Below are 21,356 nucleotides of genomic sequence, written 5' to 3'. Positions count from 1 at the left end.
AATGGCACAGAAAAGGAGTTAAGGCTGACATGGATCAGCCATGATCGTATTGAAGGCCGGGCAGGCTTGAAGGGCCTGGTTGCCTACTCCTGCTTCTATTTCTTGTGTTCTTGAGATGACCGCTCGAGCAGGTTGCTGGCTGTGGAAAATCTGAGATTGAAATACATGAACATGGTGGGACATTCAGCACAACTGATGTGCGGAGGAAACCCTCACACTGCTTTGCCCAGTGGTCATTACACAGTGATTGGAATTTGGCAACTCATTGGACAGATTCCAGGAGACTTCTTCATGGGATCTCAAACTGCCGCACTCCTGCCATTGGCCAGGTGGCACGAACCCTGCCATCACACGGCCAATTGGAAAGCCAAGACTCTCTGATTGGCTGAACCTTGATTGCCAAGTCAAGCAACCTTTCTTTCCACCGCCAATATTTTCATAAATACTAACCAGCAATGCTCAAAGAGAATGAAAGAATGTACATTGTTGTGTTAACAATATATGATTTTTCTCCTGGCAGCAGTGTTCTGGAGATTAATCTTTGATTCCTGCAGTTTCCAGGACAATGCTTGGAGGATTGGCAACCCAACCCAGTGACCAAGTGACCACTGGGCTCGCATTCCCACACCACTGGTCACCTCCGCCATTCAGGTTTTTAATAATCTTTTAAAGTGTGAAACTTATTCACGCAGTGAGTGGTAAGGATCTGGAGTGCACGGCCTGAGAGTGTGTTGGAGGCAGGTTCAATCCTGCATTACTCCCTGAAGGGAAAGATTTACAAGACAATGGGGAAAGGTGGGGGTGGGATTAGTTGAGTTGCTCCAGCAGAGAGAAAGCAGGGGCGTGATGGGTAGATAGGCCTTCTCCTGTGCTGTGACTCTGCTTTAAAAGGTTAAGTCCTATAACATGCGAGTTCCAAAGGCAACTGTAGACTAGGTCTGTATATCTGTCGAGTGGATTTTTAAAATATCTGTCTGGCGGATTTGTATATCTGTGGAGTGGGTTTGTATGATCTGTCGAGGGGATTGTATATCTTTCGAGGGGGAGTGTATACCTGTCAAGGGGGGTTGTATACGTGGAGGACAGGTTTTCCCGAACCAAGGAAGAAATTGATTTTCAGACAGAAGATGGAGTTGGGAGGTGTATAGAACATTCTGAAAATTCACTCCTCATGAAACTGATGCTCACCTTTGCAATCCTGGGGGCTTCGAATCAGGTGTCAGAACATTCTGAAGGAGCCTAGAAATGAGAGAGTCTGTAAAAGGGGAGTTGCCGCAGAGTGAATGAGCTGTTTAGCAAATATTTGCTGGCAATATAGAGGGCCTGGTGTGAGAGCACCGCACCCAGTCAAAGGTCACTCTTCACAGGCAAGTTGACGAAACAATTTATTAAAGCGATTGTAACTGTGCATAGACTGCTGAAATCAGCAATGGATTAACCTCCTTAAGATGGTGTGTGGCATTTCGACAGTAGGCGGCACGGTGGCACAGGTGGTTAGCACTGCTGCCTCACAGTGCCAGGGACACGGGTTCGATTCCCGGCTTTGGTCACCGTTTGCATGTTCTCCCCGTGTCTGCCTGGGTTTCCTCCGGGTGCTCCAGTTTCCTCCCACAGCCCAAAGCTGTGCAGGTTAGGTGGATTAGCCATGGGAAATGCACGGGGTGGTGGGGATAGGATGGGTGGGGAGTGGGCCTGGGTCTGATGCTCTTTCGGAGAGTTGGAGCAGACTTGATGGGCTGAATGGCCTCCTTCTGCACTGTAGGGATTCTGTGGGAACACACTTGAATTCAGCCTGCTGCTGCTACTGTGGCAGTAATGGTAACCTAATCCACAGGATCAGATGGAATACTAGCTTTGCATGCCACCCAGTATTAATCTCCATTGGCTTCATTGTAGAGGGAGTGTGAACACCAACAGTGTGTTTGATACCATTCGTTCCCAGTTCATGTTAACATTTCTCCCTGCATTTCAATGTGAACTGATTGTACTATTCTGTGATTGGCATCTGCAATCTTGCCCACCTTTGCCAATCACCGCCCCCCCATCTACCACCCCCTCCTCATAAAACTCAGCGGCAGAATCTTGGCAGCAATGCCTCAACCTACACGATGATGTAGTGGGGAGGGTTGGAACACACACCCAGAGAGGGAATTGAGCCTGACTGCGAGTTTAAACTGGGCTTGCACCCTGCTTTCTGGACCTAGTTTAAGTAACAACCTGTTTTAAATATGAACAGAAGAGCAGCTATTTTCAGAATCACCAGCAAATTATCATCAGTCCCACAGCCAATGTTTAAACGTGGTTACATCAATATTGGCTCCATCCCAGAAAGGATAGCCTTAACCCGCCTGCTGCTAAAACCCTCACCCATTCCTCTTTTTGCCCTTAGACTTGACCATTCCGTGCTCTCCAGACTGCTCTCCCGTCCTCACTGGGCTAATGGTAAGATACTTGGTAGTATGGATGAACAGAGAGATCTCGATATCCATGTGCATAGATCCCTGAAAGTTGGCACCCAGGTTGATAGGGTTGTTAAGAAGGCGTACGGAGTGTTAGCTTTTATTGGTAGAGGGATTGAGTTTCGGAGCCAGGAGGTCATGTTGCAGCTGCACAAAACTCTGGTGCAGCCGCACTTGGAGTATTGCGTTCAGTTCTGGTCGCCGCATTATAGGAAGGATGTGGAAGCATTGGAAAGGGTGCAGTGGAGATTTACCAGGATGTTGCCTGGTATGGTGGGAAGGTCTTATGAGGAAAGGCTGAGGGACTTGAGGTTGTTTTCGTTAGAGAGAAGAAGGTTAAGAGGTGACTTAATAGAGGCATACAAGATGATCAGAGGATTAGATAGGGTGGACAGTGAGAGCCTTTTTCCTCGGATGGTGATAGCTAGCACGAGGGGACATAGCTTTAAATTGAGGGGTGATAGATATAGGACAGATGTTAGAGGTAGGTTCTTTACTCAGAGAGTAGTAAGGGCGTGGAATGCCCTGCCTGCAGCAGTAGTGGACTCACCAACATTAAGGGCATTTAAATGGTCATTGGATAAACATATGGATGATATTGGAATAGTGTAGGTTAGATGGGCTTTAGATTGGTTTCACTGGTCGGCACAACATCGAGGGCTGAAGGGCCTGTACTGCGCTGTAATGTTCTATGTTCTATGTTCACTCTCACCTTGCCTCACCTCTGGAGTCCAGATCTTTTGTCCATGTTTGGACCAAGGCTGTAATGAGGTCAGTGGCCCTGGCGAACCCCAAACTGGGCGTCACTGAGCAGGCTATTGCTCAGTAGGTGCTACTTGATAGCACTCTTGATGACCTCTTCCATCAGTTTACTCATGATTAAGGATGAACAGTAATTGGCCTGGTTTTATTTGTCCTACTTTTTGTGTATAGAACATTCCTGGGCAATTTTCCACATTGCTGGGTAGAAGCCAGTGTTGTAGCTGTACTGGAACAGTTTCGCTAGGAGAGCAGCAAGTTCTAGAGCACAAGACTTCAGTACTGTTGCCAGGATATTGTCAGGGCCCAAGCCTTACAGTATCCAGTCCCTTGCGCCATTTTTTGATATCACATGGAGTGAATTGAATTGGCTGGAGACTGGCATCTGAGATACTGGAGACCTTTGGAGTAGGCCGAGATGGATTGCTGTGGTTGAAGATGGTTGCGAATGCTTCTGCCTTATCCTCTGTACTGATGTGCTGGGCTCCTTCATCATTGAGGATGGGGATATTTGTGGAGCCACCTCCTCCAGTGAGTTGTTTAATTGTTCACCACCATTTATGATTGGATGTGACAGGGCTGCAGAGCTTGGGTCTGATCTGTTGGTTGTGGGATCACTTCGCTCTGTCTATTGCATGCTGCTTATGCTGTTTGGCACGCAAGTAATCCTGTGTTGTAGCTTCACCAGGTTGATTCCTCATTTTTAGGTGCTGCTGCTGGAATGTTCTCCTGCACTCTTCATTGAACCAGGGTTGACTCTCTGGCTTGGTGGTAATGATAGAACAAAGAACAATACAGCACAGTAACAGGCCCTTCGGCCCTCCAAGCCTGCGCTGCTCATGTGCCCAACTAGACCATTCGTTTGTATCCCTCTATTACCAGTCTGTTCATGTGGCTATCTAGATAAGTCTTAAACGATCCCAGTGTGTCCACCTCAATTACCTTGCTTGGCAGTGCATTCCAGGCCCCCACCACCCTCTATATAAAATACGTCCTCCTGACATCTGTGTTGAACCTTGCCCCCCTCGCATTGAACCTGTGACCCCTTGTGTTCATCACCTCTGACCTGGGAAAAAGCTTCCCACTGTTCACCCTATCTATGCCCTTCATAATTTTATATACCTCTATTAGGTCGCCCCTCATCCTCTGTCTTTGCAGGGAAAGCATCCCCAGTTTACCCAATCTCTCCTCATAGCTAAGACCCTCCATACCAGGCAACATCCTGGTAAACCTTTTCTGTACTCTCTCCAAAGCCTCCACGTCCTTCTGGTAGTGTGGCGACCAGAACTGGACGCAGTATTCCAAATGTGGCCTAACCAACGTTCTATACAGCCGCAACATCATATGCCAACTTTTATATTCTATGCCCCGTCCAATAAAGGCAAGCATGTCATATGCCGCCTTCACCATCCTCTCCACCTGCGCTGCCACCTTTCAGGATCTGTGGACTTGTACACCCAGGTCCCTCTGTGTGTCGATACTCCTGATGGTTCTGCCACTTATTGTATCGCTCCCCCTTAGAGTGGGGGTGTGGTGGCCCATGAGGTTAGATTGTGGTCGAGTACAATTCTGCTGCTGTTGATGGCCCACAGCGCCTCATGGATGCCCAGTTTTGAGTTGCTGGATCTGTTTGAAGTCTATCCCATTTAGCATGGTAATAGTGCCACACAACACAAGGGAGGCTATCCTCAATGTGAAGAAGGGACCTCATCTCTGTAAGGACTGTGAGTTGGTGACTTATACTGATACTGTCCTGGACAGATCCCTCTTGTAGGCTCCCTCACCACCTGTCACAGACCCAGTCGAGCAGCGATGTCTATTAGGACTTAGCCAGCTCAGTCCGTGGTGATCTGTCTGTGAGACAGGACATACCTAGGGATGGTGATGATGGTATCTGGGAAATTGTGTGTAAGGTATGATTCCGTGAGTATGACTATGTCAGGCTGTTGCTTGGACTAGTCGTGAGACATCTCTCCCAGCTGTTACTAAGAAGGACTTGGGCAGGGTTTGCCATTGTTGTTTCCAGTGCCTAGATGGATGCTGAGTTGCCAATCCAGTTTAATTTCTCTTTATTGACTTTTTACTTGTTGGATATAACTGCAGTTTCAGAGGGCAGTTGAGAGTCAGCCATTGCTGTGGATCTGGAGTCACATGTAGGTCAGACCAGGTAAGGACGGCAGATTTCCTTCCCTCAAGGACATTAGTGAACCAGATGGGTTTTTAAGACAATTGACAATGGTTTCATGGTCATCAGCAGATTCTTAATTCCAGATTTGTATTGAATTCACGTTCCACAATGGTGGGATTTGAACTCAATTCCCAGAGCATTACCCTGAGTCTGATAACAGATAACACTCTGCCACCACCTCCTCATATTAGTAACTATCTTATATTTATGGCTCCTAGTTCTGCTCTCATCCCTATATGGAATCATGCTCTCTATGTTCAGCTTATCAACTCCTTCATAATTACAAGGATCTCTATCAGGTCACCCCTCAGTCTTCTCTTTTCTAAAGACTCCCAGCCTGGCTTGCCCAAAGGAGTCAGAGAGTGTGTATAGATGGGTCTTTTTCTAAATGGAGGTCGGTCACCAGTGGTGTGCCGCAGGGATCTGTTCTGGGACCCTTGCTGTTTGTCATTTTCATAAATGACCTGGATGAGGAAGTGGAGGGATGGGTTGGTAAGTTTGCCGACAACACGAAGGTTGGTGGGCTTGTGGATAGTCTGGAGGGATGTCAGAAGTTACAGAGGGACATAGATAGGATGCAAGACTGGGCGGACAAGTGGCAGATGGACTTCAACTCAGATAAATGCGTCGTGGTCCATTTTGGCAGGTCAAATGGGATGAAGGAGTACAATATAAAGGGAAAACTCTTAGTACTGTAGAGGATCAGAAGGACCTTGGGGTCCGGGTCCATAGGACTCTAAAATCGGCCCCGCAGGTGGAGGAGGTGGTTAAGAAGGCGTATGGTGTGCTGGCCTTTATCAATCGAGGGATTGAGTTTAGGAGTCCGGGGATAATGATGCAGCTATATAAGACCCTCGTCAGACCCCACTTGGAGTACTGTGCTCAGTTCTAGTCGCCTCATTACAGGAAGGATGTGGAAAAGATTGAAAGGGTGCAGAGGAGATTTACAAGGATGTTGCCTGGATTGAGTGGCATGCCTTATGAGGATAGGCTGAGGGAGCTCGGTCTTTTCTCCTTGGAGAGACGTAGGATGAGAGGAGACCTAATAGAGGTGTATAAGATGTTGAGAGGCATAGATCGGGTGGACTCTCAGAGGCTTTTTCCCAGGGTGGAAATGGCTGCTACGAGAGGACACAGGTTTAAGGTGCTGGGGGGTAGGTACAGGGGAAATGTTAGGGGGAAGTTTTTCACACACAGGGTGGTGGGCGAGTGGAATTGGCTGCTGGCAGTGGTGGTGGAGGCAAACTCAATAGGGTCTTTTAAGAGACTCCTGGATGAGTACATGGGACTTAATAGGATGGAGGGTTATAGCTAGGCCTAAAAGGCAGGGATATGTTTGGCACAACTTGTGGGGCCGAAGGGCCTGTTATGTGCTGTAGTTTTTCTATGTTTCTATATTCAATCTTTCCTGATGGGTAAAACCTCACGATCCTGGTATCAATCCAGGAAATCTTTTAGCAATTTCAATAATGACTCTGACTTTATTCTCCTTATGGCTTTGTAGAACTAAGCATAGTACTCCAAGCAGCACTTAACAATTGAGAATATTATTGTAAACGGAATGACAGGTAAATTAGGGAGAAGGTTCCAGAAAGAAACCGGAAGACAGGATTGAGACAGGGAAATGAATCCTTTCACTAGTACATCAGGCCACGTCTGATGTGGAGGAAAGGGAGGTGGAAAAGGCCAATGTAAGAGGAGCATCCTTGGACAGGACAGGGAAATACTGAGACCACAGCTCAATGCATGAAGTCCCGGTCACAATACACCGACACGGAAGCTCTTATTCCTCTTACGCCTGACTTATGTTTGAAAATTAACACTGAAATTCAAGTGTGCATGACTGGCCCGGGATTCTGATCCAATTACTTCTCCTTTGTCTCAGATCACTGGAGTGAGCTCTTGCCTTATCTCTGTTGCTGAGTGAGTGAAGCTTTGTGTGTGTGTGTGTGTGTGTCTTCTGCGTGTTTGTGTGTGTACATTCATGCCAAGCGTGACTATACCTTGGTTCTGTCTACGTATGAGAGATTATTTATGTCTGCGTGTATTTATTGAGGGTGTACACGTGAGTGTCTGTTTTGAGTGTGATGGAGTGAGCGTGTGATTGGTCAGGGTGTTTGTGTGGGAGAGCGTGTGTGGTTTAAAGTTTATTTATTAGTGTCACAAGTAGGTTTACATTAACACTGCAATGAAGTTACTGTGAAAATCCCCTAGTCGCCACACTCTGGTACCTGTTCGGGTACACTGAGGGAGAATTTAGCACGGTCAATGCACCCTAACCAGCACGTCTTTTGGACTGTGGGAGGAAACCAGAGCACCCGGAGGAAACCCACGCAGACACGGGAAGAATGTGCAGACTCCACACAGACAGTGACCCAAGCCGGGAATCGAACCCAGGTCCCTGGCGCAGTGCTTACCACTGTGCCACCGTGCTGCCCATTGTGCCACCGTGTGGATGGGTGAGAGTGTGTGTGGGTGGGTGTGAGTGTGAGTGAGAGGGTGTGCCAATAGGCACTCGCTCTCTCATGCCTTCACTCTGACACACCACACTAAGCACAATAATGAAAAGAATCTGCCCAAAAGGTAAAGGGTGGGTGAGTTTTACCAAACTGAGTTTTCCTTGCAGCGACCCAACACTGACCTGACAGTTCACCATTCGAGGATTCTAATGATTTATCTGCCAGGAATAGTTCCGAGGTGGAGAAATAAAATGGAATGTGCATTTTTCGAGCGCTTTCTCATGTCCTGAGGATATCTGGAAGGAACAGCAGCCAATCTGTGCAAAAGCAGATGGGGCAAGCACTAAATAAGAGCAATAATATAATCTGTATTTAGTGATGTTGGTAATGGATAAATATTGGCCAGGTCACTGGGCAAAGCTCTGCTGCTTCAGAATATTGACATGGGATCTTTAGTGACCAGCTCAGAGCGCATGGGAGCCTTGGTTTAATGCGTCATCTGAAAGGTAGCACCTCTGACACTGCGGCACTCCCTCAGTACTGACCCTCTGACAGTGCGGCACTCCCTCAGTACCGACCCTCTGACAGTGCGGCACTCCCTCAGCACTGACCCTCTGACAGTGCAGCACTCCCTCAGTACCGACCCTCTGACAGTGCAGCACTCCCTCAGTACTGACCCTCTGATAGTGCAGCACTCCCTCAGTACTGACCCTCTGACAGTGGGACACTCCCTCAGCACTGACCCTCCGACAGTGCAGCACTCCCTCAGTACTGACCCTCCGACAGTGCAGCACTCCCTCAGCACTGACCCTCTGACAGCGCAGCACTCCCTCAGTACCGACCCTCTGACAGTGCAGCACTCCCTCAGTACTGACCCTCCGACAGTGCAGCACTCCCTCAGTACTGACCCTCCGACAGTGCAGCACTCCCTCAGTACTGATCCTCTGACAGTGCAGCACTCCCTCAGTACTGACTCTCTGACAGTGCGGCACTCTCTCAGTACTGACCCTCTGACAGTGCGGCACTCCCTCAGTACTGATCCTCTGACAGTGCGGCACTCCCTCAGTACAACACTGGTAGAATTAGCCTGGATTCTGGCCTCAACTCTTGAACCCATGACATTCTGGAAAGCAGAAGTTTCTGTTTTTTAAATATTTTATTGTCACATGCATTAGTCAGGAATGGAAAGTATTGTTTTGTGCGCGCTATACAGACAAAGCATACTGTTCATAGAGTACATAGGGAGAAGGGAAGGAGAGAGTGCAGAGTATAGGGTGGCACTTTACGGCCTTGCTCACCCCGAAACTGGAAAATCCTGCCCGAGGTCAACGGAGTTTTCCATGGTCTGTCCCTCACCCGCTCCGATTCCTGTGGTGGGCAGGACAGTAAAATTCCAGCCATAGAGTTACCGTCACAGCTAGGGTGTAGAGAAAAATCAGCTTAATATAAGGTAGGTCCATTCACAAGTCTGATTGCAGCAGGGAAGAAGCTGTTCTTGAATCGGTTAGTCCGTGACCTGAGCGACATGGGGGATTGAACCTCCTTTGCCAGCGTGAATCTGAAAGTCACTAAGTGACCTTAGTGACATGAATGATATTTCATAAAATCCCCACAGTGCAGAAGGAGGATATTTGTCCCCTCAAGTCAGAGCAGCCCACTCAGGCTCTATCCCTGTAACCCCAAATATTTTACCCTGCTTAACCTACACATCTTGGGCACTAAGGTGCTATTTAGCATGGCCAGTCCACCTAACCTGCACATCTTTCTGACTGTGGGAGGAAACCGGAGCACCCGGAGGAAACCCACGCAGACACGGGGAGAACATGCAAACTCCGCACAGACAGTGATCCGAGGCTGGAATTGAACCCTGGCGCTGTGAGGCAGCAGTGCTAACCATTGTGCCACCGTGCCGCCCGAGTGATTGTCCAAACCATCAGATCGTTGTTTAAAAAATAACCATCTGGTTCACTCATGTCGTTTAGGAAAAGGACTCTGCTGCCTTGAACCCTGTTTGGAGTTACAGTGATGGGACCTGGGTGGATTGTCAGTGCAGGCTCATATAATACAACCCCAAAAGTGCAGAAGGAGGCCATTCGGCCCATTGATGGTGCACTGACAACAATCCCACCCAGGCCCTATCCCTGTAACCCCTATTTACCCTAGTTGGTCCCCCCGACACTAGGGAGCAATTTAGCATGGCCACACATCTTTGGACTGTGGGAGGAAACTGGAGCACCCGGAAGAAACCCACGCAGAGACGGGGAGAGCGTACAAACTCTGCACAGACAGTGACCCGAGGCTGGAATTGAACCTGGGTCCCTGGCGCTGTGAGGCAGCAGTGCTAACCCACTGTGCCACCCTATGTGCAGCTTGGTTACATTCTGATCTGGGCTTTTCGAATATCAAATGTTTTTGTATGTTTTGTTTTAGCTTAAATATCACTGAGTCACGATTTTTGTGACTGGATTGTAAACACAGTAATCCTTGTGGGAATTTTGCTGCATTCCCAGTTCCTGATCGTATTATGGAATGCGGTGGTTTTCTGCAGAAGGCCCCTGGTCAGCGAATTGTTTAGTTCTGCATCAACCAAGTTTCTCAGAAACCGCTGGCCTTTACTGAGCTCCGTTCACTGGCTGTCTGGCCCCAATGGGGGGGGGGGGGGGGGGGGGGGGGCAAACATTTCACGCTGGCAAAGGAGGTTCAATCCCCCAGTAAAATAAAGCAGTTAGCAGGAAGGGAAGAACAAATTAAACTTTCTCCCCCAAAGAAGAGAAGAGCTTGCAGTTACATATCCTTCAGCCTGTCCCAAAGTGTGTCACAATGAAATGAAGTTCAGTCTCCATGTCCTCTGGGTAGATGGGGTTGAGGGATACAGGGAATAGGTGAGGGTGTGGGGTATGGAACGGTGAGGGTGAGACACATAGGGTGACCTGGTGATCTGCTGCCGTCAGACTTTTGAATGGACCTACCTTGCATTAAGTTGATCTTTCTCTACACCCTCGTTATGACTGTAACACTACATTCTGCACTCTCTCCTTTCCTTCTCTATGAACGGTATGCTTTGTCTGTATAGTGTGCAAGAAACAATACTTTTCACTGTGTGTTAATACATGTGACAATAAATCAAATGGTGCTGAGGGATATAATAAGATGGTTCCCAAGTTTACAAACTTCTCTCAAACTCTTTTCTTTCAATGTGACAGACATTTAAGGAGCACAGGAAAGTGACAGAGGGTATTTTTAGTTTTAACTGGCCATTAAAACACCATTTTAATTGTAATATTCTTTCATTACCCTTGATTCAGACAATTGGAGAAGTGAGGAGGGAAACCTGTGGGAAAGGGGGATTCTCAGCAGCAGCAGCGCAGGGCAATGGTGCTGCTGTTAAGCTCGGAGACCATCCGCAAAGTTACCAAGACCAGACTGTCCTCTCCCTGAGGCCGACAAAAGCTGCCTTCAGTTTCCTGTCTCGCTGTTTATGCTGAGCTGCTGCATGGGGGATGGCTGTCATCCAGGAGTGCATTCTTCCAAAGCTTTCGGCCTGTCCTCTCTCCCTGGGAAATGCTCAATCTGCTCTCACTGCAACAATACTGACATTTTTATCTGCCTAGTAACATCCATGTGAGGAGGAAAACTCACTTCAAATTACATTTTATTGCGGTTCCCTTTCCCGTACATTCGTTTCCACTCGGTCACTTGTTTCCTCTCCTTTCCGCTCCTAACCTTTCACATTCCTCCCATTCTGTTTAGTTTGTTTGAATCCTTCCACCCTCCTTTTTCTCATGGTGGCGTCTTGCTGAAAAAACAGAAAGCGTCAGGCAGCCAGATTGGAAAGAAGGCTGAAAACATTCTGTTACGTCTCTGACTGAGGCCTCGCGTGCAGTGAAACGTGGGAGCGTGCAGACTGCGAGGGCCCCTGTTGGCCCCTGGGTCAGCGCTGAATTAGCTATTTGCGGTCAGTACAGGTAGTAAGAGTACTCTCATTCCTGTGGTCACACTTATGCTTAACCTTCTGGCTTGGATCAGTCTGACCGAAAGGCGACCTTAATTGCTGGCATCCACATCTGTTGTTCTGTTCCTGTCACGTAGCTTTGTACAGCACAGATAGAGGCTATTCAGCCCATCATGTCTTTGTTGGCTTCTTGAAGAGCGGCCTAATTAGTTCCAAACTTTCCCGTAACCCTGCAAATCTTTCAAATCCAGATCCCTTGTGAAAGTTCCTAGTGAATCTGCTCTGGTGCCCTTTCAGGCAGCACATCCCAGATCATAACTCACTGCACAAAACAAATTTCCACATCTCCCCCACTTCGGATTTGATTGTAAATTACTTTAACTCTGTGTCCCACTGCTTACAGACCCCGCTGCCACTGGAAACTCTTTCTCTCCCTATCTGCTCGATCAGGACCCTTCACAGTTCCTTTCAGGGGGTTTGAATGCCATTTTTGGTGTGATTTGGGCTTGATTGTGATTTGAAGTTATCCCTCCCCGTGACCCCTATTAAATGCATCTGCAAAACAAGAATTGATTTGGATATGATATCATTGTCTAAAATCAGTCCCAAGACCTTTGGCAGACATCAGTGTCTCAGAATACATAGTCAAAAGCTGATTCACTGAGCTCCAGTTATTAACCTTTTGTCGACTGTTCTGTTGCTTGTCAGTGCTCGGGTTTAACGGGCGTGGCGGGACTTTTAGCTCACATCCTATTGTGAATCATTTCAATCGTGGGAGTGACGATTAGGATTGGTTCAAGGACAAATAATTGTCTTATCTTGTGTGTTTACAGAAACAGCATTGAAAGATCTTGTCAAATGCAACAGTTAAACACCATTGACAGGCCTGGTCGAATGTAACTATTGAAATGTCATTATTGGTCCCAGTCTGAACTTGCTGTATAAAACCACTAACCAGAAGCCTAACCTAGCGTGAGAATGGAAATACCGCTAGTTAGTAAACTATATCTAGCTGTGCCATGTTTATGGTGTGCTAAACTATACTTCCTGTCAGTGATGTTTCCATAGTTACACTGGCCTCGGGTTCATATGGAAATGCCATTGGCAAGAGAGCTTGTTCACGGAACTATGGAAATGTTGCTGACGGGAGCTTTAGTGTAAGAGGAGATACTGGGTCGCAAAGTCTCGATCCAATTCTCAGAATTGGATTTTTCAGAATCTTTCTGCTGCTGGTTAGAATTCGGTTAGCCCACGGGATTGGACTCGTTCTTCATGATCCTGTTTGGCTGTTTGAATCCTTGGTGGTTGTGCAAATATTCGTTAACCTTCAGCTACCAGTTAAACAGAATTGAAACTAATTCTTCATTCATGACTTAACTCCTTTAACAGTTTATAAAGTGTGAAAATCACTTAAAGCTCATTTTCTTTAGAATCTAAATGACTTTCCAGCCAGTTAAGAGGTTCCTGGGAGACGGTGACTAGTAGCTAACTGAACAACAAAAAGGCCAACAGTTAGACATTTATTGGGTTAAAGATTAGAACTTGTATATTTATGGGTGAAAGGTTAAAAGTGATGTATTCAATGGATCAAAAGATTTAAACATTTTGCTTATTGAGTCATAGAGATATACAGCATAAGTATGTGACTGTTGGTGATAGATCAGGGCGGGTCGTTCTGGAGTAGATGATGCAGGTATTTAGAATCAGAATCCTTACAGTGCAGAAGGAGGCCATGCAGCCCATCGAGTGACCACAGTCCCACCCAAGCCCTATCCCCATAACCCCATGAATTTACCCTAGCTAGTCCCCCTGACACTAAGGGGCAGTTTAGCACGGCCAAACCACCTAACCCGCACATCTTTGGAGTGTGGGAGGAAACCGGAGCACCCGGAGGAAACCCACGCAGACACAGGGAGAACCTGCAGACTCCACACAGACAGTAACCCAAGCCGGGAATCGAACCCAGGTCCCTGGTGCTGTGAGGCAGCAGTGCTAACCACTGTGCCACCGTGCCACCCGGTGGCACAGAATCATAGAATGCTCTCAGTGCAGAAGGAGGCCATACGGCCCATTGAACCTGCACTGACTCTCTGATACAGTATCTTACCCAGGCCCTATCCCCATAACCCCACGTATTTGCCCATCTATTTATCCCGCTAATCCCCCCGTTACACATACTGGGACACTAAGCGATAATTTAGCATGGCCAATCAACCTAACGTGCACATCTTTGAATTCAAAGGAGTGTATTTAATAGTTTGTTTCTCCATATTGGACTCCAGGAAGAGCCTGGCCCAGTCACCATGTTGCATCACTAACGGATTTCCCCCTGTGGGAGTTTCTATGCTTGCTGCACAAGCTGTTAGTGTGGGCTAAAACTCCAATTAACTAGGCTTCTCTGGAGCTTAGCATTGAGCTGAGATAGGTTTGGACTGGAATTGTCCAAAGCATGTACTTATCAGGACATTACCATGGAGCTAAAATCAGGCAGGGTTCCTGCTCCTCCTTTCCATTACCGTGCAGTGAACGTGCCGCAGTGCCCACGGACGAGTTGTCTCTGGTGCTGGCAATGGTTAAATAGCTAACCAGCAAACACCTCTCTCCTGGCGCGTGAAGAATTGTTGCTTCACTGAGGTACAGTCAGGGCTGCTGCTGTCATAGATCATAGATAGAAAGATCATAGAAACCCTACAGTGCAGAAAGAGGCCATTCGGCCCAACGAGTCTGCACCGACCACAATCCCACCCAGACCCTACCCCCTTATCCCTACATAGTTACCAGCTAATCCCTCTAACCTACGCATCTCGGGACACTAAGGGGCAATTTTAGCATAGCCAATCAACCTAACCCGCATATCTTTGGACTGTGGGAGGAAACCGGAGCACCCGGAGGAAACCCACGCAGACACGAGGAGAATGTGCAGACTCCACACAGACAGTGACCCAAGCCAGGAATCGAACCCAGGTCCCTGAAGCTGTGAAGCAGCAGTGCTGACCACTGTGCCGCCCATAAGAATAAACTGTCCAAAGAATTAAATTCCAATAGGGAGTAAGGAATTTGTCATTATAAAGTGTTAGTCACCACCTCAGCATGTTCCAAAGAGCTGCCCAGCTACAGAATTGCACAAGACAATGACAACGCAGAGTCGCCGAGCAGAAACTGATAGCCAAGTTCCGCACGCATGAGGACGGCCTCAACCGGGATCTTGGGTTCATGTCACACTATCTGTAACCCCCATGACTTGCATGGGCTTGCAAAATCTCACTAACTGTCCTGGCTGGAGACAATACACATCTCTTTAACCTGTGCTTAACCCTCTCTCCACTCGCCTTGTCTGTACCTGTAAAGACTCGCATTCCAACCATTATCTTGCAACTGTGTCTCTGTCTATAGAACATAGAACATAGAACATAGAAAGTCACAGCACAAACAGGCCCTTCGGCCCACAAGTTGCGCCGATCACATCCCCACCTCTAGGCCTATCTATAGCCCTCAATCCCATTAAATCCCATGTACTCATCCAGAAGTCTCTTAAAAGACCCCAACGAGTTTGCCTCCACCACCACCGACGTCAGCCGATTCCACTCACCCACCACCCTCTGAGTGAAAAACTTACCCCTGACATCCCCCCTGTACCTACCCCCCAGCACCTTAAACCTGTGTCCTCTCGTAGCAACCATTTCAGCCCTTGGAAATAGCCTCTGAGAGTCCACCCTATCCAGACCCCTCAACATCTTGTAAACCTCTATCAGGTCACCTCTCATCCTTCGTCTCTCCAGGGAGAAGAGACCAAGCTCCCTCAACCTATCCTCATAAGGCATGCCCCCCAATCCAGGCAACATCCTTGTAAATCTCCTCTGCACCCTTTCAATGGCTTCAACATCTTTCCTGTAATGAGGTGACCAGAACTGCGCGCAGTACTCCAAGTGGGGTCTAACCAGGGTCCTATAAAGCTGCAGCATTATCTCCCGACTCCTAAACTCAATCCCTCGATTAATGAAGGCTAGTACGCCATACGCCTTCTTGACCGCATCCTCCACCTGCGAGGCCGATTTAAGAGTCCTATGGACCCGGACCCCAAGGTCCTTCTGATCCTCTACACTGCTAAGAATGGTACCCTTCATTTTATACTGCTGCTCCATCCCATTGGATCTGCCAAAATGGATCACTACACACTTATCCGGGTTGAAGTCCATCTGCCACTTCTCCGCCCAGTCTTGCATTCTATCTATGTCTCGCTGCAACTTCTGACATCCCTCCAAACTATCCACAACACCACCTACCTTGGTGTCGTCAGCAAACTTACCAACCCATCCCTCCACTTCCTCATCCAGGTCATATATATGCTGTGTTTGTGATACCCACCTCTCCACTCACCTGATGAGGGAGCAGCGCTCCGAAAGCTTGTGATACCAAATAAACCTATTGGACTTTAACCTGGAGTTGTGAGACTGCAGCTACAGAATTGTACTGTGAAGTACAGCCACCGCTGTAGGTAGCAACTAACTTGTGCAGAGCAAGCTCCCACAAACTGTAATGTGAGAATGACTAAATAAGTTTTTTTAAGCGAAGTTGGTTGAGAAATACATATTGAAGCCAGGACAAGGGAACCTCTTCAGAATAATGCCAGACGGTATTTTACGTCTAGCCGAGAGAGCAGACAGTCTTGAGTTTTATCTCTCATCTGAAAGGTGGCAGCTCTGTCAGTGCGGCACTCCCTCGGTATTGCCCTGGTATTGTCAGCCTGGAATTTGTGCCCACATCACTGGAGTGAGCTCTGAATGCCTAATCGTATGACTCGGAGGTAAGAGGTGCCACCCACTGAACCTCAGCTGTCAGCACCTCAGGAAAGCGGAAGGAGCTGGAGGGAGAAAGGTCAAACTGCCACGTGAGAAATGATGAATCAGTGGATATCAGTCAGGCTGCGGTGTTAATATTGCCTCGGAACCCAGATATCTGCCTCCTGTTGTAGTTTAAAACACTGAAAGGTCCTTGAGGTATTTTAATCAATGGTAAGCAGTAAAAATCAAGAATGCAAAGGAGTGGATGTTGAGGGGGAAAGGGTGTAAACTGGGCTGAGTCCTAACTGATGGATGTGTCTCTGTCTTGCTAACAGGTGCCTTTGCCAAGGTGAAAGATAGCCAGAGGATGAGTGATGAAGGAAAGATGGATCAGGAGCAGGTGGATGGGATAAAGAGGCGATGTCGGGTGGTCGGATTCGCTCTACAAGCCGAGATGAACCATTTCCACAAGCGCAGAATCGTAGATTTCAAACGCATGATGCAGTCTTACCTCCAACAGCAGATCCTGTTCTACCAGAGAATCAGCCAACAACTGGAGCAGACTCTGCATTTGTATGACACGTTGTAATAAAGCCCCCCGCCCCCTCCCCGCCCCCCCTCCCCACTCCCACCTCCCCTTCCCCCACCAACTCCCTGAAATTCTGACAGATTGTACAGAAAAAGGCTGCTGAAACTCTCTTCCAATTCCCTGGACCCTGTCCCCCCAGTCCCTCGACCCTGCCCCCAATCCCCTCCATTCTGTCCCCTCAACCCTACCGTCCGATCTCCTCGACCCTGCTCCTAATCCCCTTGACCCTGCCGTCCGATCCCCTCGACCCTGCTCCTAATCCCTTCGAACCTGCTCCCAATCCCCTCCATTCTGTCCCCTCGACCCTGCCGTTCGACCCTGCCGTCCGACCCCCTTGACCCTGCCGTCCGATCCCCTCGACCCTGCTCCTAATCCCTTCGAACCTGCTCCCAATCCCCTCCATTCTGTCTCCTCGACCCTGCCGTCCGATCCCCTCGACCCTGCCGTCCGACCCCCTCGACCCTGCCGTCCGACCCCCTCGACCCTGCCGTCCGACCCCCTCGACCCTGCCGTCCGACCCCCTCGACCCTGCCGTCCGACCCCCTCGACCCTGCCGTCCGACCCCCTCGACCCTGCCGTCCGACCCCCTCGACCCTGCCGTCCGACCCCCTCGACCCTGCCGTCCGACCCCCTCGACCCTGCCGTCCGACCCCCTCGACCCTGCCGTCCGACCCCCTCGACCCTGCCGTCCGACCCCCTCGACCCTGCCGTCCGACCCCCTCGACCCTGCCGTCCGACCCCCTCGACCCTGCCGTCCGACCCCCTCGACCCTGCCGTCCGACCCCCTCGACCCTGCCGTCCGACCCCCTCGACCCTGCCGTCCGACCCCCTCGACCCTGCCGTCCGACCCCCTCGACCCTGCCGTCCGACCCCCTCGACCCTGCCGTCCGACCCCCTCGACCCTGCCGTCCGACCCCATCGACCCTGCTCCTGATCCCCTCCATTCTGTCCCCTCGACCCTGCTCCTGATCCCCTCCATTCTGTCCCCTCGACCCTGCCACTGATCCCCTCCATTCTGTCCCCTCGACCCTGCCACTGATCCCCTCCATTCTGTCCCCTCGACCCTGTCTCCGATCCCCTCCATTCTGTCCCCTCGACCCTGCTCCCGATCCCCTCCATTCTGTCCCCTCGACCCTGCTCCCGATCCCCTCCATTCTGTCCCCTCGACCCTGCTCCCGATCCCCTCCATTCTGTCCCCTCGACCCTGCCCCCGATCCCCTCCATTCTGTCCCCTCGACCCTGCCCCCGATTCCCTCCACTCTGTCTCCTCGACCTGCCACCGATCCCCTCGGCAATGTCCCCATTCAGCTTCAACACCATCACAGATATAGTCACTACTCAGAGGGATCTGCGTCAGCCCACCGATCCACCGTGAGCCGAGTTCCAATGTATAAGAATATCAATTTGCCTCCCAGCATCACCACTGCAAGTATGGATCATGAAGAGCTGTTTACACGTTGTGCTTTAAGAACCAGTTCAGAGAGTGTTGTTCACCACCTTCTTCATGTGTTACCAGGGCATCTTAGACTGCTGTGGATCACTTGAGCAAGTCGATTCTGCTAAACCGCAGCTAACTCCAGCAAGAACAGAGATTTCAGGAGAGCTCCAAGCAGGGACCAACCACACTGACTGTGGGAGGCTTTTATCTCTGACACTTACAGGAGACTGTACTTCCTGTAAACGAAAGACACCAGCCAGCATTATCTCTCGTGCCGGTCACTTTGTCCAGTTCCCGAGGTTTACATTAACTTTCTGGCAGAGAAGACGTGGCTTCATCTGACAACCACCATCAAAGCTTACTCTCAGTCTCTGAATGTGGCAGTTGCGGATTGTCGTCATACGATATTTTAACTGTCGGAATAATTAACCCTTTTCTACACAACGACGTGCAGGAAGACATGTGCAGGTAGAGGAGCCTCTAGTTTTACAGGTAGCTTGTGAACTGTGGTAGAAGATTGTGTTAGAAATTGGTAAGCTAGAAACCTTTAGACTATTGGGTTGACAAACCCATGTTCTAGGGTATGTTTTTGCTGGGATTATGGGATTGACTTTCAATCATATAATTAGAAAATGGCAGCATAATGACAGCAACTGAACGCAAAGAGGGAAGGAGAAAGTAGGAGAGGATTGGAGGTCACTGCAGGATGCTTGAGAAGAGGAGGCGATGAGTGTGTGAGTAATGAGAGGCTACGATAGATAAAGAGGCACATTTACACTCCTGTAAACCAGTGTAAGCTGTCACTGTGATTTAACCTGTAGTTGTGTTGTGCCAATAACCTTGCTCCTGGTGTGCTGGACTGTTCAAGGAGTACACTGCACTTTAGATTGTATTCTCTCAAACACTTCCACTACAATGTTATTCAGAGCTGTATATCATTCTTCAGTTGTACACTGATAATCAGACCTGGTTATAAAACAGTGATATATCTGCAGTATTTAATATTCTCAATATAAAAGATTGCATCATGGTTACTGTATATGATGATCAATATGTGTGGAATAAGACAGTAGGACTGAGAGCATCCTCAGTGTGATTCACAGAGAGAGACACTGCTGTTAGCACAGCCACTGGGCACTGTACTCAGACTCACTATTTGAGAAGTAATGGTAACATCAAAATAGAAACAAATCTCTGTAAAATCTCCATTCCCACAGGGTGGTGAATGTGTGGAATTCATTGCCACGGAAGGCCGTGGAGGCCGGGTCATTGAGTGTATTTAAAACCAAGATAGATATGTTCCTGATTGGTAAGGGGATCAAAGGTTACGGGGAAAAGGCGGGAATCATAGAATCCTACAGTGCAGAAGGAGGCCATTTGGCCCATCGAGTCTGCACCGACCACAATCCCACCCAGCCCCCTATCCACATAACCCCATGCATTTACCCTGGCTAGACCCCTGACACTAAGGGGCAATTTAGCACGGCCAATACACCTAACCTGCACATCTTTGGACTGTGGGAGGAAACCGGAGCATCAGGAGAAAACCCATGCAGACACGGGGAGAATGTGCAAACTCCACACAGACAGTGACCCGAGGCGGGAATAGAACCCGGGTTCCTGGCGCTGTGAGGCAGCAGTGCTAACCCACTGTGCCACCATGGAGAATAGGATTGAGAAACTGATCAGCTATGATTGAATGTGGAGAAGATCCGATGGGCTGAATGGCCTAATTCTGCTCCTATATCTTATGGTAAATGTTGAAGATGTGAGTATTAGTGTAAAATAATTTTGATCCCAGTGTGAGTTGGAGAGCGATGTAAACAACATTGCTTCACATCTACAACCATAAAACCTGGCGTTGCTAACTTTACAATTCAAGCTATTTCTATCAGTCCTTCATATCCCCCACCCCCCTCTCTATTTTTGGAGAGGCTAAGTGGGGACTTGGTTTGGGAGAGGGTCTCACTTTGGGCAGTCTGTGCTGTAAAACCCGCCTTGAGGACCAGTGGGATAAACCAGTCCATTGGTGCACTGGCACTTTCCCAAGCTAACCCTTGGGACAGTCAGGTGGAGGCTCTGTTTATAATACCCAGTGAGGTTTAGAGACCCACACAGCAACCACCAAGGTATTAGGATCAGTGAAACTGTGGATGTTCTGGTCTCTGCTTCAGATGATGCAGGAAAGTGGCATCAGACAGTGACTGGCACCCATCAACCTGTAACTCAGAAACAGGCCACACGGTCAGGCCCACTCAGCCTCATTGGTTAACACTCGACATCTCATCCCAGATCACATAAGTGAGACAGAAAGCCAAGTCTGGTTGAAAAACAGGCACTCTGTTACTGTGTCTACATTGGGCAATAAAGGGTGTTGTCCCAGGCTTTAGCTGATATTAGCAGATGCACATTGAACACAACTGTACAGCATTGCTATTGGAGTGAAGATGCTACACTTTTCCAGCAAGCTGATTATTATGTTAAACTAACAGGGATGTTACACAATCCTAAAGCAGCCATCCAATAAATATCAGTGGCAGCCACCTCTATACTGCAGCCCTTAAACATCACCTTGACATCAAAGAAAGAAAACAGAAAAATAAAATGGCAAAACGGAAAATAGCTTTGTACTTTTTGTAAAGGTCCTGACTGTCAATTCTCTAAACCGCTCTCCCAGATTGGTAAGATAATGCAATACTTCTGGGTAATGTCCTGAAAACAGTTGTTTGGG

The 21,356-nt window shown here is 48.7% G+C and overlaps 1 protein-coding gene across 1 annotated transcript in view; it reads left to right on the top strand.

Moving 5' to 3' along the window:
• Positions 1–19,655, top strand: part of snx33 (sorting nexin 33) — a 30,254-nt gene extending 10,599 nt beyond the window's left edge. Inside the window, exon 2 of the mRNA XM_078199904.1 lies at positions 16,934–19,655. Coding sequence (XP_078056030.1) covers positions 16,934–17,187 — 254 coding nt within the window. The 3' untranslated portion in view covers positions 17,188–19,655. The remainder of the gene's footprint in view (positions 1–16,933) is intronic.
• Positions 19,656–21,356: the final 1,701 nt, after the last annotated feature.

This window comes from Mustelus asterias, chromosome 29, assembly GCF_964213995.1.
Source record: "Mustelus asterias chromosome 29, sMusAst1.hap1.1, whole genome shotgun sequence".
NCBI classification, from domain to species: domain Eukaryota; kingdom Metazoa; phylum Chordata; class Chondrichthyes; order Carcharhiniformes; family Triakidae; genus Mustelus; species Mustelus asterias.
This window is presented reverse-complemented; position numbering and strand designations above follow the sequence as displayed.